At 48.9% G+C, this 27,133-nt stretch overlaps 1 protein-coding gene across 1 annotated transcript in view; it reads right to left on the reverse strand.

The window, feature by feature from the left end:
- Positions 1-27,133, reverse strand: part of LOC147727603 (protein NipSnap homolog 3A-like) — a 260,865-nt gene that overhangs the window by 108,155 nt on the left and 125,577 nt on the right. Inside the window, exon 4 of the mRNA XM_086961634.1 lies at positions 21,939-22,088. Within this exon, the coding sequence (XP_086817760.1) occupies positions 21,939-22,088 (150 nt within the window). The remainder of the gene's footprint in view (positions 1-21,938; positions 22,089-27,133) is intronic.

A 27,133-nucleotide genomic window follows, 5' to 3' on the forward strand; every position in this document is an offset into this window, starting at 1 on the left:
CAGTGCCTCTATTCCTGTAGCCACCTCCCTTTGCCTGGTCCGAAGGGCCACAAGATGTCCCACATTCTCCCCATATTCATAACGCTCCATTTTCCATGTGTGAAATTTAGCAGCAACTTCCTTACTAAAAAAGCTAAATAATCTTAGATAATATAGCTGCTTTTTTCTGCTGTATCTCGATATTACTAAATCTATGAGAGATCATGGAGTCTGATAATCCTCAAGAGCCGAAAAATCTTTAAAGAAGGTCTGAATCCCACTGCGATTCCTATTTTCCTGACGTAGTGTGTATCTCAAAGTTTCTCCCCAGATGCCTCCCTTTTATGATTTTTTTTATTGAAATCAAATAAAAGTATTCATGACAGCATTTAGTGTATCTCATACCACCATTCCTTTGGTAGATCCCCTCTTGATCTCCAAAAATTGGACAGTAGATTTTTGCATCTGACCTACATACTCCTCATTACATAAAAGCTTTTTTTCAAAAGGCAGAGGCAAGTTTGAGGACCTTTGAGCAGCATGCGCAGCTGCTCTCCTTTTCTCACCTGACGCCGTCGGGTGCTGGCGGTTTCGGCCCGCTTCATGCTGTGGAAGTGAAATAAAGTGCCCTGATGCGGGCAACAATGTTTTGTTGCTGGTGGTTTGTCGAGCTTTCTGCTTGGGAACCCTGACGCAGCACCAATGGTGTTGCAAAACAGGTTCGAACAGTGCGGACGCTATTTATGTGGGCCACAAGTAGCATGTCCCAGTCAAGCTGGCAGAATCTCAGCCTGCGCTGGCTTTCCCAGTGCCGACGACGGAGAAACATGGCACCCAAAGCAGCGCTGGTTATCAAATCCTGTGTCGGGATAATGAACATAACCCTAAGGCTGGTCTAAGACGGAGTGAGACTCCACAGAAATCATTGAATGCAAGTGGGAGCTGTTAACACAACGTCAACGGAATCTGGAAGCTCAATAAAGATGGCGGGGCAGTGTCAGATTTCTTTTTAAAAAAACAACGATGGATCTAATAGCCAACAAAAAGGATGCTAGGGCCAATATCTCTCACAATCAACATTTGGAGCACCAAGCATTTACGATGCAAAGGTCTCGCCTTTGCAAAAGTTAGAGCTATTGGCATTGTAAATGACAACATTTTTATTTATGTGTTGGTTTCGAAAACAGATAAAAAAATGGCATTGTCATTTACATTGCCAATAGCTTAATCACTCGTAAATGTGAGACCTATTGCATTTGCACACACACACAGCCACACACCCAGAGTCACACACACACACGGCGCCACACACACACACAAACCCAGAGCCACACACACACACAGAACCACACACACACACACACAGAGCCACACACATAGCCCCACACACACAGAGCCCCCCCACACACACAGAGCCCCACACACACACACAGCCCCCCCACACACACAGAGCCCCCCCCACACACACACAGAGCCCCACACACACACAGAGCCCCCTCCACACACACACAGAGCCACACACACAGAGCCCCCCCCACACACACACAGCCCCACACACACACACACAGAGCCCCCCCCACACACACAGAGCCCCACACACACACACACAAATCACTGCTATGGCGTAATCATATAAAAAAAACTTTAGGAGGGGGGTAAAAAAAAATGCACGCGTTAGTTTACAGTGGTGAAACAAGTTAGGCCACTTCTACTCTGGCCCCCTGCCTCCACTCAGTATGTGCACACATTAATGGGCTGGCCAGCGAGACAAAGGGAGGGACAACTCTTGACTGTTGCTAAACGGAGGTAATGAACGCCCATCTGCCTCCAGAAAGGTCACTCAGACACCTACTGAGCCGCTGGCCGTATTCGAACAATGGAGACAGTGCCCAAATGGCCACCCCAGACTGCTAAAAAAAGAGGCCCACAGCAGCACTCTGACACCGGCCCCTTGGGCATTGCCCGAATGCCCACGTTACCAATCCGACGCTGTCCTACGGTTATTGGGACACACACACACACACATCTATGAGCGCACCTCACTCCTGTCCTCTAACACTCTCTGCCATCAACTTCTGACACCAACACATATATCTTCCATTTCTATCCCAGCACTGGGCCGGACGTACAACTGTGGTCAATGCACACCACAATGACCTGCAAGGACCCTGGCCATCCAGTTAATGTAGATCTGCACCAACACACAGCTCTGCCAGGGGACCCTACCTCACCTCATGCCACGGCATTAGCACTGCGGCCATAAAAAAACACTCAAAGAGCTCATCTGTCCTGACAGCAGCGCTTTCAGTCATTCAATTACCAAATCACGGTCTGCTGCACCCATGCTGTTCTGGTAGTGCCACCTACACAGCCCTGTCACGGTGCACTATCAGGCCCTAGTGTCCATGCAGCCCATGCTTTGTGCCCCAATGCCCCAGCCTCCTCTTTCAGGGCACATACACTCCGGGTGCTGGGGGGACGTGCAAACGGAATGCTGGAGACAGAGAGGGTCTGATTTATGAGGCCGATGGCTCAGAGGCAGTGAGTGCTGCCGACGAACCTGCCGTGAATATTAAAACCATCTGGAGTACTAGACACGCTCCGGTCCTCAAACCCACGCGCCCGAGCACACAGCGCGATGAGAAGGTGAGAGAGCCACAGCCATGATGCAAGAAAGAGCCGGACACCAGGTACAGATGCCACCCAGACACAGAGGAACAAAGGCATACACGAGGTAGCAAAAGGTACATTACAGGAGGAATATACGAATTCAAAAGTTTCAAATCGGCATCCCGGAGCAGATGTCTTTGGAGCTCCACTTGTAACAATTAAGATGGACTGTGTATATCAATGTTCTTTGTATTGTGTTTGCTGGGAGAAATACAGCAATGTTTACTGTTAAACTCTTGGGTGACATGAAATAGAGATAAGGTATTGTGGGCAGCTGGGAAGGCAGGGGCAATCATATAAGTGTGTGAGAAGTAAAGGGGGCCATTGGCAATTAGGAAAGAAGAGGAAAAGCTTCAGGCGGTGGCAGAAGACTAGCTTGTGTTTGCTGCGTGGTACCTGGTCTGAAGGCAGCGGGAAGCCAGATGTGAAGAACCACCAACAGGGAAGGGGTCTTACTGGCTGGAGAATCTGACCAGAAGACAGAACCTGGCAAAGTCTGAACAACCCAGGACAGCGCTCCCTCCTGGAGGGGTTGGGCCTGGCTTGAGAGTTGGAGAACAGAGCAGACACTCAATCACCTTACTTTGTTGCTTGCCTGTACTGTGGAGAGCTCTTCTACAGTGCATGGTGTTAAAAAATCTTCCTCCAAAGAAGGATGGGGTAGATAAAGTACTGTATTTAAGTATTTTATTCATCATTTCTATTCTATTGCAGTGTATATAAAAGCCCTGTAGCAATATCACCTGCTGTGTACAGCGCTATGAACCTATAAAGTGTGTAACAGCTAGCGCTATATTAAAACCTGTTATATTATTTTTATTAGGATTATATCAGTCAACTTTTAATAGTGCTGTGAATTATGTCTATACATATAACAAATGGTAATACACAGCACCATTGTTCAAACAAAACATACTGTTCCAAAACTAGCATTAACCGCACATCATCATCCCAAGTAAGTCGGGTTTGTGTGTAGTTAGACTTCTCCATCCTAAAAAATGTTCTCTGGTAATATCCGAGCTCTTAAAATACATGCATGGTGGCTCTTCTCCCTCAGTAATTATAAAACGGGACACAACAACCATTGAAGAACTTTTACCTGGTCTGTAAGTGAGGAGTTGGAGGTCTCTGGCAGGGTAGCCAGCACTAGCTATCGTGGTAACTCGGAGGATGAGTAATGATGTAGATGTGACTAGACAACAGTCGCCATAGCAACTGTAACCTCCAATCCCCGCATAACTGTAGCTGAGTTTATTGTGTCAGGGGCCAACCGGGCCAAGAGTAAAGTGAAGCAGCGAGCATTGCTCTTCGACGAGCACCCTCACTTGTAATCAGGGCTCACAGGCGCAGAGTTCTCACCTCTGCCTGTGTGCGTGGTTCATCGCACCCCACAAAGACCACAGAGCCGTAAAGTGTCACGAGGTGAGCGCTTTGGTTGAGTTCGATTGCTGAGACATGTCTTTCATGAAGTAACTAAGCAGCAACATCGTACTTAAGGGACAAAACGCAGAGGCTGTGCACCCCAGCTTCCACTCAGTGCAGCTCACGCGACGGATTCAAGTGCCAGCCAGAAGTAGCCAATATCACATTCCATGCAAGCAAGACAGGCCACATTATGGAGCAAACCGGCCACCCAAGCCTGCAGCTTATTTTAGACATTATTGTTAGCGGCACATTCAGTTAGTCCACTTGCTCTCACGCGTGCCCGCTCCCCCGGAGTGAACACTGCTACCCGACACCCCAGGCAGGGCACACAACCTGCTGCCCAGGAACAATCATGCTAGGCGCATTTCTCAAGGGCCGTCAGCCGAGCACTCCACAGCCCGCAACAAAGCAAAGCCGAAAATGGCGATCGATGAACTGTGCACTAACAAGTCAGTCCGCAGTGCCTCTGGTTCAAGACAGCACTGCGGAGCTTCGCAAGTAAGCTACTGCCCGGGCGCCATCTTCGGAGGAATGACAAAAACAAACCATTGAAAAAAACAAAAAAAACAAACGCCCAATGCTGCATGACGGAGAAAAGGGGCGGAGCTTAAAAAAGACACAGAAATGCCCACGAATCTGCTCCCACAATGATTGACACATCTCTCTTCCAATGGCTTGCCTCCATTTATGGAGCTAGCCAATGGAAGAGAGAGGCGGGTTAAAGCCCCAGTACTGGAGATCAAAATATTTCACCTGCGCAACACTGCTGCGCAGTGAACGACAGGCGAAACCTAAAAAGTGGAAGGTGACCATATAAAAAGGGGCACTTTCCTACAATTGGTTATTTAGTAGTAGTAGTAGACACAGCTTTATTTCGATATATTAATCATATCTTAAAAAGCATTACAGTACATAAAAAGCATTAAAAATACAATACATTTTAGCATTTTGTTCCTTAGTTAATAACATACAAATTAACCATTTCTTAAAAACATCTTAATTAGCTATAAGACAAGCACAGTCTAGATTAAGGGAAACTCACTTGCCAAGAGAATCTGATAACAGCATGAGAATTAACAATAGAACAAATACAACTTATATTAAGAAAGACTGAGTTGCCTGGAGGATCTGACCCGCCATGCCCAACCCAAGAATTTTGCCAGGCAGCAGGCAAACAAAGGACGGGGATCAGATCTTAGGATACGTAAGGCCTCCAGGTGCGATCTAGTGCCAAGATTCCTGCATAGTGGTTTCAGCCAAGCGCGTCGCGGGGCTGCATATGCTGGGCACTCAAACATTAGGTGGGCAACTAACTCGTGCCTATTGTCACAGAAAGGGCAATATGGTGTAGTTTGCACCGGTGGCTTCCAGCTTGCAGTCAGCTGCCCTAATGGCAATAGACCCACCCTAAATTTAAAATATAATGCCCTGTCCCATGATTTATGAATCAGATCTAGATATGGTTCTCTAAAAGGCAACTCCTTGACCATCAGGAATTCTGTGGTGGATCTACATTGTTTAGAATTACTGTTTCTCCCATCTACCACCCAAGACCAATATAGCTTCTTTAGGGTCTGTTTGGGCGGGGCAGTTCTGTTAACCCAGGCGTCTTCAAGGCCCAGGTCATAAAGAAGACGCTTAACTTCTTTAAGCCAACGGACCTTGTGCCAGCCAGGTGTTAAGAGGAGTTCCCTTAGGCCTTCATCGTAGCTGGACAATTCTGGTACCCTCCATATTCATGCCCATAGGAGAAGGGGAGGTAACCTCGCCTGCTCACTTATTGGGCGTGTGCCCGCATCTAGGAGGAGTGGAAGAGAAGGGGTGCTATGCAGTAAGCTCATGAGGTCTTTGTGGAATTTATTTTCTAAGTGCATCAGGAAGTCAACTTTCTGCACGCCCCACAATTCAGCTCACCACCCTTGCCCTGTAAATGTCCAATACAGCACCAATTGGTTTGAGGGACGAAGCACGTTGTTCCTTCAGCAAGGCACCTGTCACCCTCTTGTGGGTCAGCAAAATCTTTTGGTGATGGGCTTTCCAGTTCATGGAGTCACAGAGGTGGATACCTAAATAATCGAACTCTTTTACCCTTTCGAGAGGGACTGAATCCAAGGAGGGGGGGATGACAGTTTTCCTTGGGGGGTTTAGGACCAGGAATTTAGTTTTACCTACATTAATGAATGAATGAATTTGGGATTTCTATAGCGCATGGCTGCCCGGAAGCGTCCCAGCGCTGAGATTGCAATAACATCTGAGGGCGAAAGCAGAGGAGTAAGGGAAAGGGTTATTGCGGGAAAAGGTGGGTCTTGAGTAGCCTTGATTGGCAGGGCGTTCCAAAGGGTTACGGCTGTTACCGAGAAGCGGCGTCCTCCAGTACGAGCTTTTTTGATTCTGTGGACCGTAGCCAGATTACCTTGGGCTGAGCGTAGGGACCTGTTGGGTTTATATGGGAAGAGCATGGTCTTCAGCATTGGGGGCCCTTGATTTAGCATGGCTCTGTGAGTGGTACATAAGGCCTTAAATTTGACCCTTTCACGGATCGGCAACCAATGTAGTGCCTTTAGGGCGGGTTTGGCTGATGCTCTGCGGGAGGTCCCTGTAAGGATCCTTGCCACGGCGTTTTGTGTTCTATGAAGAACATTGATTGTAGATTCTGGGGCAGCCAAGAAGAGAGCGTTACAATAGTCTAATCTTGATAAGATTAGACCTTGGATGAGCATTTTTTGTGATTGTGCAGGGAGTAGTGGGAGAATCTTCCTAGTTGAACGGAGTAAGCCCACACAAGTACCGGCTGTTTTTTTTGCCTGCGTTTTCAAAGAAAGGTCCTGTTCCAGCAAAAAACCCAGACTTTTAATTTCAGTCTTGGGTTGTGGGAGGGGTCCTAGGCATGATGGCCACATAGCAGTGGGGAGGGATGACATTTGATGTCCCAGCAGCTTGAGCTCAGTTTTAGACCCATTGAGCTTAAGCCTTGAATTGGACATCCAAGCATGAATTCCTTCTAGGCAGTCATGGAGGTTTTTGAGTTTGTCGTCTTCCAGTGAGAATGATACAATCATTTGGGTGTCATCAGCGTATGTGACGGCTTTTATCCCAAAGGGGGAGACCACATCCTCCAGGGGGCCATATATGTGTTAAAGAGTGTAGGGCTCAATGAAGAGCCCTGGGGAACCCCACACTGGAGGGGGAAGAGGTCCGATCGAATGTTCCCTTCACAGACCTGAAAGGTTCTGTCCTTTAGAAAGGATGAGAGCCAACAAAGTGCTGTGCCCCTCACTCCCAAACTAAGTAGTCGCTGGATCAGCATCTTATTGTCCACCGTGTCAAATGCAGCGCTTAGATCCAGGAGGATCAGTAAAACCGATCCTCCCGAATCCAAGATGCATCTGGCCTCCTTGACCACTTTCAGGAGGGCTGTCTCAGTCCCCTGACCTGGACGGAAGCCTGTCTGTGAGGGGCGAAGGAGATTGTTGGATTCAAGGAAGACCGACAATTGCTGGTTGACCACCTTCTCTGCGATCTTACTCAAGCCTGGTAAGAGAGAGATTGGGCGAAGGTTGGACAGATCTGAGGGGTCATGGCCTGTTTTTTTCTGTAATGCTTTGACTATTGCATGTTTCCAGTTGGGGGGGACCACTCCTTGGCTAAGAGAGGCGTTGATAAGGTTGGTGGCCAGGTGAGAGATGGTAGGTCCGACTTGTTTGAGGATACGGATGGGAGCTGGATCGTTGGGGGAGCTACTTTTCAAGTCTGAGAGGGCTTTCAAAAAGTCCTCATTGGACAGCTGGTTAAAGCTATCCAGAGTTGGGCTAATGGTGGAGGGTAATGAGGCAACCAGGGGGTTGTTATCTGCTATAGGTGGGAGTGATTGCAGAATATTAGTGATTTTGTTTTGAAAGAAACAAGCGACTTGGTTGCATCTTGCAATTGTGGGTTGCTGATTTGAGGGGGGATTGGGTATTTTTAGAAGCTCTTTGACTATTTTATAAGTCTCTCGGGACGAGTTGGAAGCAGCTTTGATTTTCTTGTCCAAGAATGAAGCTTGAGCTGCTTTTCGCGCTGCTTTGTAAGTCCTCATTGCTATTTTATATTCTTCCTTAATGAGAGGGTCCCATATTTTCCTCCATTTTCGCTCGTGGATTTTGCAAATTTTTCTTAGGTTCCTGAGTTCTTGTGAGTACCATGGGGTTTTAAAGGTCTTACTTTTTTTCTTTAAGTCTTTCTTGGGAGCGATTATGTCCAGAGTGGGGGTAAGCCAACTAGTGAAGTTATTGTCTGCTTTCACAGGGTCGGGGTCTGCAAGAGGAGCGGAGCGTGTTAACTCCTGGGTCCAGTGCTCAAATGATAGTCTGGACCATATTCTATCATGTTCTCTGGGGATTTGTATATGGGCAGTATTTAAGATAGTTTGCCAGGTAAATGGGATGAGAAAATGATCGGACCATGGGAGAGGGAGTGAGGGTCGGACTTCAATTTTTGGCAGATTGGCGAAGAGAGGGTCCAAAAGATGTCCCTTGGTATGAGTTGCCTCTGAGTTGAGTAAGTGAAGGTCAAGTACTTTTAGTTCTGAAATGAGGTCCCCTGCAATTTTGTCTGTGCTGTCCTCGAAGTGTAGGTTTAAATCTCCCAGCAAGATGAAATTAGGGGTCGAGGTGCAGGAGGAAATAGTGGATTCTAGTAGTGAACTCACAAAGTTTCCTAGGCTGCCGGGTGGTCGGTATATAAGGATACCTGATAGGGATTTGTTGGGGGTTATTTGGAGTGAGAAGTGGACGCTTTCGCAGTCCTCAATTCCTCCTTCTTGTAGCCTGCATATGAAGGAGTTTCTGTAAACAATCGCTAAGCCACCTCCTTTTCCCTTCATTCTGTTCTGGTGCTGTATAAGGTATTCCTGGGGTAGCATGTTGACAATGTCAGCTTCAGAGTGAGAAGTCAACCAAGTTTCCGTGAGGAAAAGAATATCTAATTGTAAGTCTTGGATCAGTAATTTGATCTCTATTGCGTGCTTGGGCGCTGATCTACAGTTCAGCAGAGCCAGGCTGACACGGTTGGGTGCTTGGGGAATGGATATCCCTGAAGACTCGCCCTGGGGCGTGTATGGAGGGGTGGGGGTGGGGGTTGAGGTTGCCGTGCAGAATTGTAAAAGATAGTCACGTGAGTGTCTGATTCGGTGACTGTGCGAAACGGGCATGGTGGGTGGCCCTGTGCCCGGCCTGGCCCGGACGGGCCCAGACGGGCTTGCCTTTGGCGCGCCTCCGGCTCGCCATCGGCGCGGACGGGAGGAGGGCTCCATTTTATAGTGGATTGGGCCCAACTCGCCCAGCCACTAGAGCGCTGTCCAGGCCCCGTTTCAAGATGGCGGCCGTGGATTCTTGCCTCGAGGGGATTGTTTAGGAGACCGGGAGCCTAGAGAATGGCTTTGTGCCTTGTAATCAAATCTACAATAAGCGCGGCTCAGTGCGGTCGTCAGGGGCACTTTTCAGAGAATTTTACACAAGATACACAAAATACACGATAAAAGCAGTAATAGCGATTTATTTTAAAAAGCGCTGTGCTGGTATAAAGTGCAGTGCTTAAAAATAACAATTATTCTGTTATTAGCGAGTTAACCTCCCGGCTTCCGCCTCAGGAGTATAATGCAATCAATCTGATTGCATTAATGGCAAGACCTCTAGAATCACAGAATTTCTTGAAACTGGAGAGTAAAGATTGGAGGCCTGTTGGAGTTTTTGAGATCAGGAGGGTGTCGTCTGCAAATCGGAGGGTAGGGATTTTTCTGCCAGCCAGGGAAGGTGCATCTGCTGGATGTTTAAGCAGATGCTCCACCACTCCATTAACATATAGTGAAAACAGAGTGGAGGCTAGCACACAACCCTGGCGGACACCCCTATTTACAGGGATACGTGGTGTTTTTTGGCCCTGATCACCCCACCTGATCTGTGCAAAATTACTCTCGTGTAGCTTGATAAGCATGCTAAGTAGGTAAGAGGGAATTCCCAAGGTCTCAAGGACACTCCACAGTTGGGCACGTGGGACCAGGTCAAAGGCAGTCCGTAAGTCTATAAATGCAAGGTACAGACTGCCCTTGCCCAGTACAACCACTTTCCAGTATAGCATTAATAAACGGAATGTCTGTTCGATGGTCCCCGTTCCGGATCTTAAGGCAGCCTGGAAGTCTGACAGTACTTGATTTTCTTCAGCCCACTGTAAGACCCTGCCTAAGACTACCTTGCCAGCTACCTTCTGAGTCGAATCTAACAAGCTGATTGGGCGGTAGTTAGCGGGGTCGTCCCGACTTCCTTTTTTGAAAATCGGGACAACCTCCGCGCCCCTTTAGGAGTCTGGCAGACATCCACCCATCAGGGCCGCATTCAGAAGTAGGGCAATAAGTCTGCTCCACACTTCTGGGTTGGCCCGTATTAAGTCACCTGGGATGCCATCAGGTCCTGCAGCCTTATTAGCAAACCGGCACTTAATTGCCCCCTCAACTTCCTTGGCGACAAAAAGGTGGTCCTCATTTAGGTAATCAACAGACACTCGGTGTGGCAGATCCGTCGTAGTATCTGAAGAACCCCCAGGAAGGGAGTAGAGCTTGGAAAAGTGGGTAAACCATGCCTCCCCAGTGATGTTACATGTCAGTAGAGAATCGGCGGGTTTATCCCTAGCTCTCAACAGTTCCCAAAAGGCCTTCGAGTCTTTCTTGGAGCTAGCCGCCATTAGATCGTTCCAAAATTTAGTTTCATAGGCCCCCCTAGCCGTGGCTAAAGCTTTTTTATAGCCTTTCCTAGCAAGACTAATATGACCAGGAACCTTGGATTTCACTGCTATGATAAGTTCACGTTTTGCAGCGCAACAGGTAGGAGAATACCATTTTGCGCTGCTCTTAGATGTACCTCTTTTCGTGACCCTTGCTCTTGCTTGCGGGACAATGAACAGCTCACCTAGTGCTTTGGTTGTTTCTATAAAAACATTAGAGACATCAGAATTACTAAATTCCGGGGAGTCTAGACTCAGCTTCACAGTTGACATTATAGATTTTGCTAGAGCCATCCTTCTCTCGTCCGAGGCAACTTTGTTCCATTTCAACCGCCTGCCACAGTTCGAGGGATCTAATTTGTGCGATGATTTCCATATGTGTGGTGGTGGGTTGGGATCATGCCTTGCCAAGAGGGAGTGAGAGTCAGGGCTAGTGGGTTGTGGTCACTATCAGAAGTTGATAGGACCTCCATATCTTGAAGATATACCCACAGCCTATGATTCAACAATATATAGTCGATCCGTGAAGTATGCCCCACCCTATTGTAAGTGTGTGCTCCTTGGGTATCAGACTTGGATCTGCCATTAGTTGCTCTAAGGTCATATTCCATACAGAGGGCATTAATGTCTATGGCACTCTGGGTCCATTTTTTAATTGGGTTTAGAGAGAGCAAGGGGATACCTCTCCTAACATCGTCTTCCCAGATGTCTAGTATATCCTCACTGGCTAGTGGTTCGAAACAACAATTAAGGTCTCCAGCCAGTAAAACAAAGGAGTCTGCATTACAGGATCCGAGCTCCTCCTCAATTCCTGTTAGAGATAACATAGAGACACCACCCCTTGCCCCCCTTAGGTAGAGGTTAAACACTTCTAGCTTTTTCCCCCCGTGGCATTTGATTGATAGTCTCTGCAAATCAGGTGATTTTGTGGGTATGTGCCTTATAGTTAGCCCTAATGTAATACTAACCCAGATCAGAAGGCCGCCCGAAGGGCGACCTTTGCTACCAGATGGTTGGGATGCAGGCACAAAATAGGTTGTGTAACCCACCCTGTGTCGGGGTTCCAGGCACCAGGTTTCTTGCAGAAGACAAATCCCAAAGGATTCCACAAGGGAATTCCAATCGGGAATGTCGATGTTGCGTGCAAGTCCTGCTACGTTCCAACTAAGGACCCTCAACGGTGGATTTCCTACGGCCCTCAGCCCCAGTATGGGGGCTGATGTAGGGGGGACGGAAACAGAGCTAAGCCTTCTTGGCCCGTGTGACAACACTATAGCCTCAACATCAGCCCCCAATAAAGATTGAGTGTCCTCCCCCCTTATAGGAACAGTTACCCGGGTGTCATGATTGCTAACAACATTGGTCCTTTTGCTGGGAGGCGGGACCAGTGACTGTGGTGTTAAGGAGGTCTGTGGAAGGGTGACTGTCTCATGAGCTGCTTTGGTGCTAGAAATACTCAACACCCCCCGTTCTTCCGAAGCATACACAGTTAATTGGCTAGAAAGATAGGAGCTGCTTCCAATTGGTTTGATTCCCAGGGGTAAAAAGTCAGGGACCGCAGGAGACAAGAAATCCTTGGCATGAGGTGAAAAACCAAGAGGCATGGGAAGTCAATCTACCTCTTAAAGGCAACCAAACCTATTGGATGTTGGTGTCCCAAGCCACCTTCTATTTGGGACTTGCCATTTGTCTCTTGCCCCTCCACGAGCCTGGTAACGCACCGAAGACCATTCCCCCCCATAGTTTAAGTTAGTGCGAGAGGGGTAAAAGAATGTTAAAGGCCTGGCTACAATGGATGAGTTTTCCCCATAGGTAGTCCACGAGCATATATAGTGAGACGTATGTGGGTCCTCAAAAGACACAACGATACAGTCACCTGGAGTGGATTTATGAGAAGGACCTACCCAAGGAACTCTGCGCACCATTAGGATTCTACTTCTCGTATGGTTAGGGATCGGTCTATTTACATTCAGCCAGTGGATAACCTTATTCTTCAGGGACCAGTGGTTTTCTTGGTGGTCACTCTCAATTTCCGGTACACCTGTCAGTACCACCACTTATGGTTTTGCATCTGGGGGGAGATCTATGTAACCCCCGCGAAAATTACTTCTATTTTGTGGGCCCTGGGGGATAGAGCAATGGGCCTTATTGTCATTCAGCCTTGGGGCAGCTCCTGCTTTGTGATGTATAGTAGGTTGTGGGGTATGGTGCTTCGGTGACTTTGGTGGGCGTTTGGGGGCTTTGTGATCGTAGCCCTTTGTGCGTGGTTTGGGTACTGGCCTGCTTAAGGGCGGTACTGGAGGGGTAGTCGTGGGTATTGGTGCAGCTAGGTTGCCATCTAGAACGCTATTGTTTTCCTGGCCTCGCAAACTAAGAGTTGCTAGGGTTAGGATACTCTTTTCTACCTCTAGGAGATGGTTTTCAATGCGTGTGAGTCTTAAGTCGAGGGAGATAGCAGCTTTTTTAGGGTTTCCCAGACTATTTTTATAAAATCCACATCCTTTCCTTCCTGCTCCTCTAGTTGTGACCCGATGTCCTCTATTACTGCGTTCTCCTTGGAAATATCCAAGGTTACGCCATCCTCATCTGCTCCAGGAGGCATCTGCACAGGGAAAGCAGTCCCACCTTCAGCACTATGCACAGGGAAATTACTAACATTAAGATGATGGGCCTTAGCAACTTTAGCCTTCTTGCGTGAGTAGGCGGATCTTGTGTTGCGTTTTCTTTTATGTGCTGTACCCTTAGTGTTAGTACATAGGGGATTCTCGTGGGTCTCCGTGATCTGTGGTGTGTTAGCATTCAGTTGACCGTGATCTGGTTCAGGAATGATCACGGGTGAGATCTGGCTGACGTGCTGGTGGGTGGAGCACGGGGTTGGAATTGGCACAGGGGACGTAACTAGAGTGTGATGGACGTCAACCTGCGTTGTAATGTGTCGCGGGTTGGGCAATCGCTCCGGGGTTATTGCAGACGCTATGTGGCCCAGGGATGATTTTTTGGACTTAGCAATGTAACAATCTTCTGGCAGCCTCCAAGTCTAGGGAAACACGGTTTTGCATTTTAGTGATTTCCTTGTCTATAGCAATGTTCGTTCTCGTGATAAAATCGTCAAGGGTCCCATTTTGCTTCAACCTTCCCTTAGCAGCCCTACTACGGCTTACCCGTGTGCACATATTCCTACAAGGATATACAAAACAGTTGCTACAATATGAAAAGCAGAAAGATGGTACCAGAGGCACAAGAGAGGGCGAAAGGGATGGGGCCCAGTCCAGTTTCTTCAGACCTCGAACGGCCTCAAACGGCCCGCTCTTTGCCCGGTCTTCGCCCCTGGCGCTCCCGCGCGCTACCGCGCAGCGGTTTCCCCAAACTGTGAAATAGGGCTAGGGCGGGGGGGTGACCGGCAGGGAGAGCGGCCGCAGGTGTGACAAGCAGGGACTCCTGGGCAATTGAGTCCCTGCTAAGCTGCTCGCAGCCCTGCCGGTGCAAAGAGGCACAGCAATGTTGCACAGCAATGTTCGGCTCCGTTCGCAAAAAGCCCCACAGAGTCAAGAGACGCAGCGGGACCCGCGCAGCGGGTCCGGCAAGGCGTTGGTGTGTTATTCCGTCCCACAAAGATCCAACGGCGGCAATCAACAACAGGAGGTAGGAGCCTCCGCACAGTTCTCCTGGACAATCCTCTGGACAAGGTTTCCCGCAGTCTGTACCAAGCTAGGCAGCTTTATTCAGGGCGGGGGGCGTGACCAGCAGGGAGAGCGGCCGAAGGTGTGACACGCAGGGACTCCTGGGCAATTGAGTCCCTGCGTAGCTGCTCGCAGCCCTGCCGGTGCAAAGAGGCACAGCAATGTTGCACAGCAATGTTCGGCTCCGTTCGCAAAAAGCCCCACAGAGTCAAGAGACGCAGCAGGACCCGTGCAGCGGGTCCGGCAAGGCGTTGGTGTGTTACTCCATCCCACAAAGATCCAACGGCGGCAATCAACAACAGGAGGTAGGAGCCTCCGCACAGTTCTCCTGGACAATCCTCTGGACAAGGTTTCCCGCAGTCTGTACCAAGCTAGGCAGCTTTATTCAGGGCGGGGGGCGTGACCGGCAGGGAGAGCGGCCGCAGGTGTGACACGCAGGGACTCCTGGGCAATTGAGTCCCTGCTAAGCTGCTCGCAGCCCTGCCGGTGCAAAGAGGCACAGCAATGTTGCACAGCAATGTTCGGCTCCGTTCGCAAAAAGCCCCACAGAGTCAAGAGACGCAACTGGTCCGGCAAGGCGTTGGTGTGTTACTCCGTCCCACAAAGATCCAACGGCGGCAATCAACAACAGGAGGTAGGAGCCTCCGCACAGTTCTCCTGGACAATCCTCTGGACAAGGTTTCCCGCAGTCTGTACCAAGCTAGGCAGCTTTATTCAGGGCGGGGGGCGTGACCGGCAGGGAGAGCGGCCGCAGGTGTGACACGCAGGGACTCCTGGGCAATTGAGTCCCTGCTAAGCTGCTCGCAGCCCTGCCGGTGCAAAGAGGCACAGCAATGTTGCACAGCAATGTTCGGCTCCGTTCGCAAAAAGCCCCACAGAGTCAAGAGACACAGCGGGACCCGCGCAGCTGGTCCGGCAAGGCGTTGGTGTGTTACTCCGTCCCACAAAGATCCAACTGCGGCAATCAACAACAGGAGGTAGGAGCCTTCGCACAGTTCTCCTGGTCAAGGTTTCCTGCAGTCTGTACCAAGCTAGGCAGCTTTATTCAGGGCGGGGGGCGTGACCGGCAGGGAGAGCGGCCGCAGGTGTGACACGCAGGGACTCCTGGGCAATTGAGTCCCTGCTATGCGCTGCTCGCAGCCCTGCCGGTGCAAAGAGGCACAGCAATGTTGCACAGCAATGTTCGGCTCCGTTCGCAAAAAGCCCCACAATGTCAAGAGACGCAGCGGGACCCGCGCAGCGGGTCTGGCAAGGCGTTGGTGTGTTACTCCGTCCCACAAAGATCCAACGGAGGCAATCAACAACAGGAGGTAGGAGCCTCCGCACAGTTCTCCTGGACAATCCTCTGGACAATTGGTTATTATAATTCTGCTATGCGGGGTGAGCAGGCCTCGTGGTGATAGCGTTCAAAGACACACACAGACAGCTGGATAGATACTGTGGGCCGGAAGTCCCGAGCGACCTCCGCCCGTTTATTTATGTCCTCTGGCCACGCCTGGCCAAAGGGTAATACAATGTGTGCCCACCCTTCCGGGCTAAGGGTCCCAGGGTGGAAACTTAGAAGCAACTAGACTGCTACATCCCATCCCAAATCAGTATTCAAAAGAAATAACAAAAAGGTTAACACAAAGTCTGTAAGTCTTTTACTCTGCCTCGGATTGGGCCTCAGTTCGTACCGCTGGTGGAAGCCACTGCAACTCGCCTGATGGTTGTCCGGTGACCTGGTGGTGGTATCAGTCACGGTGGTCTCAGCCTCGGTGGCCATCGGTGAAGGCGGGTTCCCTGTAGCTTGGTTAACCTTGGGGCCTCGTGATCAGCTTGCAGCGGTGGGTCCTTCCCCTTCTAACAGGCCAGGAGGCACCCAGTGGGTGTTGGTATTGTGCACTCGCTTGAACCATGATATGTTCCTGGTAATGACTCTGTCACCCTTTTGCTCTGTGATGGGGGTTCCATTGGTCTTCATCACGGTCCATGCCCTGGGCTCATATGCAGTGCGGAACTTGCCTCTGCTGCGGTGAGCCCTTACAAGGATGGTGCATCCTAGCATCTTGGCCCTTCTCTTCTTGCTTGCCTGCTCGTTGGTCGCCATCCTCCTTCTTTGGGTGACGACAGGGTCATAGGGTTCTGGGACCCAACCGTCAGCGGCGGGGATAGTGTCTCGCTGGGGCCCTGCTAGCATCATTGACCAGGGTGATTTCTGGGTGATGCAGTGTGGAGTACTATGGTATTCCCGTAGGAACCGGTGAATCACCACTTCTGGGTCAGTTTGTTCGGAGATAGTGATCCGCAGAATCTTGTTCAGGGTCCTCATGAAGCGCTATGCTACCCCTTTGGCCTGTGGCCACTGTGGGGTGATCCGATGGTGGTGGATCCCCAGTGACGCTACCACATTTTTAAACTCGGTCGCTTGAAACGGAGGTCCATTGTCGGACTTGATCTCCTGCGGGAGTCCGAACAGTGAGAATGTCTTTTCTAGTACAGATTGCAGGGGAGCAAATGACCTGGATGCAATGACTTAATCTATCGGATATTTTGTATAGCTGTCGATACTCACTGCAGTTACTCGGCCATTGGGGAAACTTCTAAAACCTATACTTATTCTTGCCCACGGAGCGGTCACTGGATCTTCGGTTACAAGAGGGGCAGGGTGTTCCTGGCTACTTGTGAGCTGGCACAGATGGCAGTTTCATACAAGAGTATCCATAGTGGCTTTGAGTCCGGGGAACCACACTTTCTCTCGCATGTGGGATTTCATCCGCATTGTCCCTTGGTGACCCTCATGTGCTAGTCTCTCTTGGAGACTTGCCGGGATGACTATATGGAAATACCTCAGCCTTATTCCATCTGCTGCAGTGCTCAGTTCATCACGCACTCTCCAGCGCTTGCTCAGCTTGTCTTTTTCTGGTGCAATCCACCTAGTTACTCCGTGAAGAAAGTCTTCCAAGGACTCTTTATGAAGTGACTGCAGCACCCTCATTAGCACAGCGTCTGCTTTTGTCTCCGCTTTGATCTGATCTAAGGTGATGGATTGCGGGCAGGCCCATTGAGATACATATCCATGTACTCCTCTGTCCTTACTTCCTGATCGCCGCCGTCTCCGGCGGGTGTCATGACAGAAAGTCTGATGGGTTTTTCACTCCAGGTCGATATACTAACTCCATTTGGTAGTACTGGAGTTGTATGGCCCATCGTTCGATTCTCGTTGGAGGATTTGGTGCCGTGCCTTAGAACAGTGGAAGTAGTGGCTGGTGGTCGGTCACCACCCGAAATGGATGTCCACTGACGTATAGGTGAAAGTGGTTGCAGTCCCACTTAATGGCCCGTGCCTCACTCTCGATCTGAGAGTACCGGGACTGCGTTGGCGTGAGCGCCTTGCTCGCAAAAGCGAGTGGGGTCCATTTTCTGGGTTCTGTGTCCTTAGCCAGGAGGGCACCTTGCCCGACGGGGCTAGTGTGCACGAAGAGTTCCGTCATCCACGTGGTGTCAAAGTATGCCATAGCGGTCCTTCCTAGCAGGGCATCCTTAATTTTCTGGAATGTGTCGTCTTATTCTTGGCCACACTTCGAGGTTACGTCTTTATTCGTCAAAGCGCACAGTGGTTCTGCCAGCATGGCTAGGTTTGGTATGAACCTCCCTCAGTAGAAGGCCATCCCAAGGAAACTTCTGACCTCTGATGCTGTTGTTGGAGCAGGGGCTTGTGGTATGGCTTGTGACTTCCTTGGGTCTATCCTGACGCCATCCTAGACGACAACATACCCGAAGAACTCAATCGACTTCTGGAAGAACGAACGTTTGTCACGGTGAAGGGTGATTCCATGCTCAGTGAGACGTTGGAGTGTGGCTCAGAGGTAGCGATGGTGTTCTTCCATGGTGGGGGAGTGTATCAGGATGACATTGAGTACTTTGTGGAGTCCCGATAGCACCTTCCGGACAGTGTTCTGGAAGATTTCTGCCATTGAAGAGATGCCAAAATGGAGTCTTGTGTATCGGGGGAGGCCGATGTGGGTTGAAAAGGTAGTGATATATTGGCTTTGCTCGGCTAGCCTCAGTTGGCGTTAGCCTGCATTAGGGTCAAGCTTAGAGAACCAGCAAGATTCGTTGAGGTCAGCTAGGATGTCATCGACTGTGGGCGTCAGGTGTCTTTCACACTTGATTGCCTGGTTCGGCAGGAGCATGTCGATGCATAGCCGGATTTTTCCTGGCTTCTCCGGCTTCTCTGCGATTACCATAGGAGCTACCCAGGGTGACAGCCCTGTGGCCTTCTCAATGACACCTTGGCATTACAGTTGTGGGAATAGGTTTAGGACATCTTCAGTTTGCAGTGTCTTGATGGTGTTTACAAACGCGACCAATCCTAGGCCTTCGGCTGTGTGTCTCCCCACTAGCATATCTGCTTCTCTGTTAACCACATGGAAGCTGGTTGTGACTTTGCGTCCTTCTGCCTTGAACTGGACGGTCATCTTCCCTTTCAGTGGCAGAGGGGTTTGGCTGCAATACGTGAGGATCCTAACGGGACAATGCACGTCGTGGGTTGAGCCGCTTGTATTGTTGGCACCCCATCAGGTTCACAGATGCTCCTGTGTCGATCAATGCCGTGACCTGGGATCCCGCAATTTCAATGGCGCAGGTTGGTTGTGGGTGCCTCTTCCGCTTGAGTTCATTTGCGAACGAAATTAGGTAGCACACACTTTCCTCGTTCGTTGATGAGTCCTCGAGGTACTGCCTCTGTCTGGTGGGCGTCTGGGCTGATCTGGCATTACTGTGCTCCTACAACGACAGGTGTCTGACTGCTTTTGACGGGGTCCATTGTCTTCGGGCTCCCCAGGTCCTTGGACCCCCTCTGCACACTACTGCGAAATGGTTAGGTGTGCCACACTTGGAGCACTTTCGCCATTGTGCCGGGCAGTCCTCCTGCGGGTGTTCTTCATTTCTGCAGTACCCACAGCACTGCCGTTGTGCCCCTCTTTACTGCCACCTGCCTTGGTGTTTCTGTTCTGGGGTCAGATTACGTCTGCTCTTTCTGCCTTGACTGTCGGAGGTTTCTCCGCTTGTTGGGTGATTTGCAATATACATTGCTGTCACCCTGGAGTCTGATAGGTCATGTGACCTGGCCATGATGAGGATATCTTTCAGACTAATACCTGGTTGTTGTAGGGTGAGGGTCCCGCGGTTCTTGTTCCAGCAGCCGTGTATTACTTGGGCCTTCTCCTCCTTGTTTTGGTCGTCTGTAAAGGTGCTTGCCAGTTCATGCAAACGCGAATGGAAAGAGTCCATCGATTCCCCCTCCCTCTGACGAGCCTGGCGCAGTTTGAACCTCTTGTAGTCTAGGTTCAGTAGGGGGTCAAAGTTCACATTCAGGGCTCTGACAGCAGCATCGTAGTCGTGTAACACTCTGGTGTTTGGTAAGTGGGCAAACAACTTGTAGATTTCGCCTCCCCCAAAGTGCAGTAATCGGGATCTTCTGACTGCTCTGTCCGTTTCCCGCGTTGCCGTGAAATAGTTGTTCAGCCTGCTGATCCAGAGTGCCCACCTGGGAGATGCCATGGCTGGGTCTATAAACTCGCTGAACGGGGGCAGCGCATTGATTTGTTAGTGTTGTGATGCTAGTTGTACGGCAGGGGTCCCTGCATGCTGGGCGGGTGGTACAGGCGGTGGTGCTTGTTGGGTCTGTTGGTCATTCATTCCTGCGCGTGCAGCGTGTGCTTTGCATTAGGCTAAATGCCTCCTCTAATGTTGAGATGGCAGTTGCTGTTCGTAGATGTCTCTTTGTGTCCCACAACTTCCAGACGTCAATAGGAAGATTCTTTGCTTGCACTCCACATGCTTTGATGAGCTTGGTGCAATGTCTTCTTTTGTTTCTGGGCACGTGTAATGCTGAGACATAACTGGCTCCTCCTTGGTAATGGGTACTGCCTCAGTGGCCGGTGATGGGGCGAGAAAGAGGCGAAAGTGTAGTGTTCCAGGCACAGCAGCGTATTGCAGGCCGCGCGCGCTTTCTGCCTGTGATGTCCGAGCCTTATTGTGCACGTGTGCACCACGCAGTTCAATGCAGGCTTCAACTGGTTAGTCGCTGGGCGCACCAGCCTTGCTGGATCGTGCGGAGGACAGTCCAGGTGGGGGCAGGCGCATGCGTACTTGGCAGATAGCAGCCGTCAGGCAAGCTCAGCAATGTCTGATCCTCGGATCGTGTCACCGCTGCGGGGACAGGCGTCTGCTCCTCTGTGACGCCATATAACACTCCACCTGAACTCTCAGTGCGGGTCGCAGTTAGTCAGTGCTCCACCGGGCCAACGAGCCTGGAGCTGAGCACCACACATGGTGTGCAGGACGTCGACGACGGATGGTAGAACGCCCACCCTCGTCGCCAGTGTAAATCTGCTATGCGGGGCGAGCTGGCCTCATGGCGATAGTGTTTAAAGACACACAGAGACAACTTGATAGATACTGTGGGCCGGAAGTCCACAGCCACCTCCGTTCATTTATTTATATCCTCTGGCCCGCCTGGACAGAGGGTGATACAATGTGTGTCAGCCCTTCCGGGATAAGGGTCCCAGGGTGGAAACTTAGCAGCAACTAGACAGCTACACTTATTACAAACTTTATGCACTGCAGATTTATTTAGGTCCCACCAATGATAGAATTTATACATGGTTGCATTATATAAGTGGAAGAACCCAACAACTCTACTGGTGTATGGATATGAATGGAATAGGAAAGATCTGAATCGGGTGAAGATAAACACAAGCTTACAAAATACTGTGAAATAACAACAAAAGCAAACTAAAAATGACTAATTCTATGACCAATGTAATGGAATGTAATGGAATGTACACTGCTGAAAATCAATAAAGATGTTTAAGAAAGTGGAAATATTGTAATATATCTGTGTGTTTCACGTTTACTACAGCACTATGAAATTGTTCAACAGAGTGGCTATATAAAATAATAGAGCTAGAGAACTTAATACGTTTGAATATTGTTTATTTCTGTTTACTTTAGAGGTATTCTGACAGTGCTAGGTAAATATTTTCACGAGCACAGGTTGACTTACCCTATGTAGGACCAAGAGAAGGACAGATACATGATATGCTAATGCTCAAACAAATCGATAGGGAAAATATTTAAATTGGAATGCACAGGATATTTATAGTCTGTGTGTAGACATTGAGAAAGGAACTGGTGATATAAATACACAAGAATACATTACAGCGGTCTAAAAATCACTGGACTAATAGTGAAAATTGTGTTTACTGCAAGTGAGGGAGTGCATATGTGGACATGCAAATATAAAACTGAATTCAAGTCAAATACCTCTGTATACAACACCATAAAATATGCCTAATAATTCTAAATTGTGTTCACTGTGTCATTGTCCATGGAGGACACAATAAACAGAAGCAGTAATTGGTATACATTTACGAACATTACCTTTATTAAGCAATCCATACTCTGTGTGAAAGACACCCATGAGCTTTGTGTAGCCAGTGCGGACATGAGAACTGATGGATGCCTTAAAGGCCTCGCCCCAAAGTGCCGGTCCGCCTGGCTTCATTTCAAAGCTGACCAACTCGTAGACTCCTGAAGGAAGACAATAAGAAAGTACCTATTTAAATATAAGCATTCACCAGAGAAACCCGTTGATCAATCTCTTTTAAAAGAAGTCTGTCATTTTTCTACAAAATTATTAACAAAAGTTGCATAATAGAAGTCACATATTCAAAGTTACATATTAAGTAGTAGTAGTAGTAGTAGTAGTATGCACTTTATTCGATAAAATTTAATCATAAAAGTATGCAATCCTATACAATTTAAAGTTAGGAAAAGGGACCCACCAATACACACAATCTGCACATAAAATACTAAAATGCTTAAAAGAATAAATTATGCGATAAAAACAGATACATATCCGCATAAAATCATCAGATCATGAATCCATATAACAATCAGCTAGTTAAGTGGGTTAATTTTACCATCCGCATGCGGGTCTGCCAGGCACTGCCCAAGAATTTAGCTACCCCTCAGACCATTACAAGGGAAGAAGTGTCGGTGCGGAGGACCCGCAAGGCCATTTTATGGCACCTGAGGCCCAGCCCCTTACATATTGGTTTTAGCCATATCTTCCTTGCACCCCTATAGACAGGGCAAGCAAAGAGGAGATGAGCCACAGACTCCTTAGGGGCTGCGCACCCAGGACAAGATTTTGGTACACTGCCTAGATTGTTCCACCCCAAGGTGAATTCATTCACCGGGAGGGTCCCGAACCTTAGTTTTAGGTAGAGTGATCTATCCAATGGTTTTTGTATAAAATCACGGAAAGGTTCGAGTTTCCTTACAAGTTTAAACTCTAGGAACCGCTCTGTAAGAGGACCCCCTGCGCCTCTGCATGTGGCCACCTCCTGAACCCAATCCCAATAGAGTTTCTTCATTTCTAACTTGGGGGCAGGGGATTGGCTAGCCCATGATTCACTCAAGCCCAGTTTTAAAACCAGCTGCCTCACATTGCTCAACCACTTAATCCGATTCCCCAAGTTGAGCGAAAGTAGTTCGTCTAGAACTGCTGCATAGTTAGAGAGCTCCGGGGTCCTCCTGAGTCGAACCCAGAAAAGTAGGGGGCACAGGCGAACTACATCTTTTAAAGGGCTCCTGCCCATATCTTGGATTTAGCGGGGTAGAAACAGGAAGGGACACCAGATCTCTCAGAAACTTATTTTCAGATGTGGCTAGATCAGTTGTATTCTCGAACCCCGACAACTCGGACCCGTATAGAGCCGAGGGTAATGCTTGGCCTTCGTACACTGCGAGAGCCGGGGCTACAGGTTTACTCATCGACTCCCGCTGCTCCCTCAGGATAGCCCCAGACACTCGTTTATGATTTTAAAGCATTTTGGCCAAATGATCTTTCCAATTCAATCGGCTATTAACCTTAACCCCCAAATAGTCAAATGAATCTACCAGCTCCAATTGGGCACCATTAAGCAAGACATTATTCCTGAATCTCTTGGAAGGTGAGATGGCCATAAGCTTTGTCTTGAAGGTATTGCTGGTAAGACCTCTATCCTTCCTAAACAAGCTAAAATGATCCAGAAGCTTTTGAAGGCCAGTGGGGGTTTTAGAGATCAGGAGGGTGTCTTCCGCAAAGAGCAGGGTAGGTGTTTTTTGACCCACCAGAGATGGGGCGTCGGTTGGTTCCTCCCTCAGATGGTCCACCACACCATTCACATAGAGGGAGAACAAGGTTGGCGCCATTACACATCCCTGGCGGACTCCTCTCCACACAGACTCTGTCAGTTGCCCCTGGGTATCCCATCTGATTCTAGCATAGTTCCCCTTGTGGAGTTTCTCAATAAATTCCAAGAGAGAACTAGGGAAGCCCATCTTCTCTAGGATATCCCATAGCCTAAAACGAGGGACTAGATCAAAAGCTGTTTTAAGATCTATAACGCTAGGTACAGGCTGCCCTTGCCGATGGTAATAGCCTTACAATAGATCGCAAAAAATCGGAAGACCTGCTCCATCGTGCCCACTTTTTGTCTGAATCCCGCTTGGAAATGGGAAAGAATGTTCTCCTCTTCTATCCAGAACCCCACCCTGGAGAAGATGACCCTACCAACTACCTTCTGGGCCACCACCTCTATTAGACTGATCGGTCTGTAGTTGGCAGGGTCATCTCTCGCCCCCTTCTTGTACACAGTTACCACCTCCGCTCCCTTCCACAAATCCAGTACTGGGTATCCCCTAGAGATCAGATTCATTATTAGGGCAATGAGTTTGTCCCAGGTTACAGGGTCATCCAGAAGGAGGTCCTCAGGTAACCCATCCGGGCGCGCCGCCTTCCCCGGGGTCAGATGTTTAATGGCCGTTGTTACCTCGTTAATCGAAAAGGGGTCTTCAAGCACTGTGGGCACATGGCCCTCACTATCACATGCTAAGGGTGAGGGGGATATCACATCTGCTCCACCGTACAAAACAAAGAAGAGGGAATACCGTTGTTGTTCCGTTATATGGTTATTGATGGGAACAGTGCCCCACCGCCTGGCTTTATTAATCAAATCCCAGAACAGAGAAGAATTCTCCATCTGGGCTGCAGATTTGAGGTCCTGCCAATGATGTTCTTCCCATTCGCGTTTTGCTAGCACTAATGACCTGACATAGTCCTTCCTAGCCGCTCTAACTAGTGAAGGGTTCTTTTTACGCAGGGCGGCTGTTAGCTCCTTCCTTTTTTCCCTGCACTGGGTTGTGTACCAGGGGTTACTAGATTTTACTTGATTTTTGTTCAATCTACCACTATTGCCCTGGATGGTAATATATTGGCCCACTTTCTCTATTGTATTTTTGTAAACTAGAGAGAAGAACGGGCCCTGAACACTGCCATTTACCACTTCAAGTTCCTCATGGTCTGCAGTCAACTCTGCTAAATGCGCATTAATCATACTACGGTTCCCTTCCTAGGAATGGACCTTGTCCCATTTCAACCTACGGTTCGAATTATAGGGGACAACCTCCTTAGTTTTCATCAGGGGAGCTTTGTTCCCCTTTCCGTTTATTGTGCCCCACTTTAACTTCATGCATAAGGGGTTGTAGTCACTGTCCTGGGATGGTATTACCACCATGTCGATTAAATATCACCACAAATTGATGTCAAGTAGAATATAATCTATTCTTGACGGGCCGTTGAGCCTATTGAAGGTGTTTGCCCCGTCACGATCTGAGCATGTCCTGCCATTTAATGCTCTTAGATTGTGTTACATGGTCAGGGCATTTATCTGAATTGCCCTCAGGGACCATTTTCTAATGGGGGCTAATGACAGAGCCGGTATGGACCATTTAGAGTCCTCCTCCTCTATGCCCAAAGGATCATCCCTGCTTAGGGGTTCGAAGGTGCAATTGAAATCCCCTCCCACTAGGGTTTTGGAGAGCGGGGGGCATTTAGCTATTACCTGCTCAAGGGTCGCTATTGTACTTGACGTTTGGTCCCCTGGAGACCCTCTTGAATAAACATTGAATAGGTCTATCCTACTCCCCTTGTTATGCCATGAGAATGAAAGGTGTAAAATGTCCTTACTCACTGGTTCGTGGACAGTGAAATCCCAATTCAATGCTATCTTTATCCAAACATGAAGGCCCCCAGCGGGTCTACCCTTCCCAGAGCTTATTGTGGGTGAAAGGAAGGTTGAGTAACCTGATTTATACACTGGGAGCAAACTCCATGTCTCTTGGAACGTGCAGATATCGAATTTATCGATAAACGCGTGCCACTCTGGTGAGACCATCTTTTTTTGTAGCCCAGCCACGTTCCAAGACAGCAAGTGTAACACCCTATAAGCTGTGGAGGACGAAGCTAATGTTACTCCTTTGTTCCTACCCTGCCCACAAGAGTTTGGCTCAATGGTATCTACTATGAGACTTATTGGCTTCGGGGGTGAACTACTATCACCATTGCCCCCCGATTGCTTTGTTGCATAATCCAGCCGCTACCTGATTGGATCAAAGGGCACCACCCCTCTTGGCGTCATTCAACCTGCTCCAATACACTGAACCTATTTCTTTGTGGGAAATGTGAGAAAAGAGGGGGGACAGATGGTTGACCTCCCATGGGGTTAGACCCTGATAAATGTTTAATGGCATGATATTCTGTCCTTCCTCCTGTCGAATACCTCTGTACTGTCTGGGTCTCGGATGGGTTGTAGGGTAAAAATATGAAAGATGCAGAGGAAATATTTGGGTGTTTGACCAAGATGGTGACCTACTGCAGATATAATCTACCGCACATGTGCTCCTAAAATTGATCACTACACAATTTCCCACGATGTTTTTAGACCCACAGCCATTCCAGTCAACCCTTCTTACATAGAGTATTTCACCCGGGACATTGGGAGGGAGGGGCCTGTTTGAATTAAGCCATTGTATGCATTTATTTTTTAATTCGGAGTGATCCTCACTTTTACCATGGCTTAAAGGGGGGACCCCCACAAGAACCACAACGTATGGTAAGGACTCGACCGGAAGGTTAAGAGTGGGCAGGGCTGGTAGGTAAGTATAAAAAATGACTCTTACAGTGACTTTGGATTCTAATGTAGCTTTTACATATACTACACATCTGTTGACCACCCCTGCTGTTGCAACCTGCCACTAGGGTGCAATCTGCATATGGGCCTCAGGGGCAGGAGAGACAAATAGAGATAAGGACTCTGGGAATACTTTCTAACTGGCCACACCCAAAGTGGGTGGCCTCTTCATTTAACCCCGTGATGTGGCGTTGGCCCAATAATGAGGCTAACGACGGTAGGGTAACAGCACACTTTCAGAGACTCTGTCTACCTTCTCCCTTTTGACCAGGTGGTGCATTTCTTTCACTCAAGCAAAACATCACAGTGCATAACATCCCTCCACATCAACTAAGAAACAACATGAAACATTCTGGCTAGGGTGGCTCTGGATTTCTGGAACCATTCTTAAACCGCATAGTCTCTGGGACTGGTCAAGATTTCATCGAAAACAATAGCGCCCTGGTTTCTGCCTCATGCTGCCCTTCAGTGTTTGGGATTCTTTCTCTCTCTTTCCACTCTGGGCATCTCAAATCCACTGGTGCTATCTTCCTGGTCACAGCTTTCTCCAATGTCCTC

This window comes from Lissotriton vulgaris, chromosome 3_1, assembly GCF_964263255.1.
Source record: "Lissotriton vulgaris chromosome 3_1, aLisVul1.2, whole genome shotgun sequence".
In the NCBI taxonomy this organism is placed as follows: domain Eukaryota; kingdom Metazoa; phylum Chordata; class Amphibia; order Caudata; family Salamandridae; genus Lissotriton; species Lissotriton vulgaris.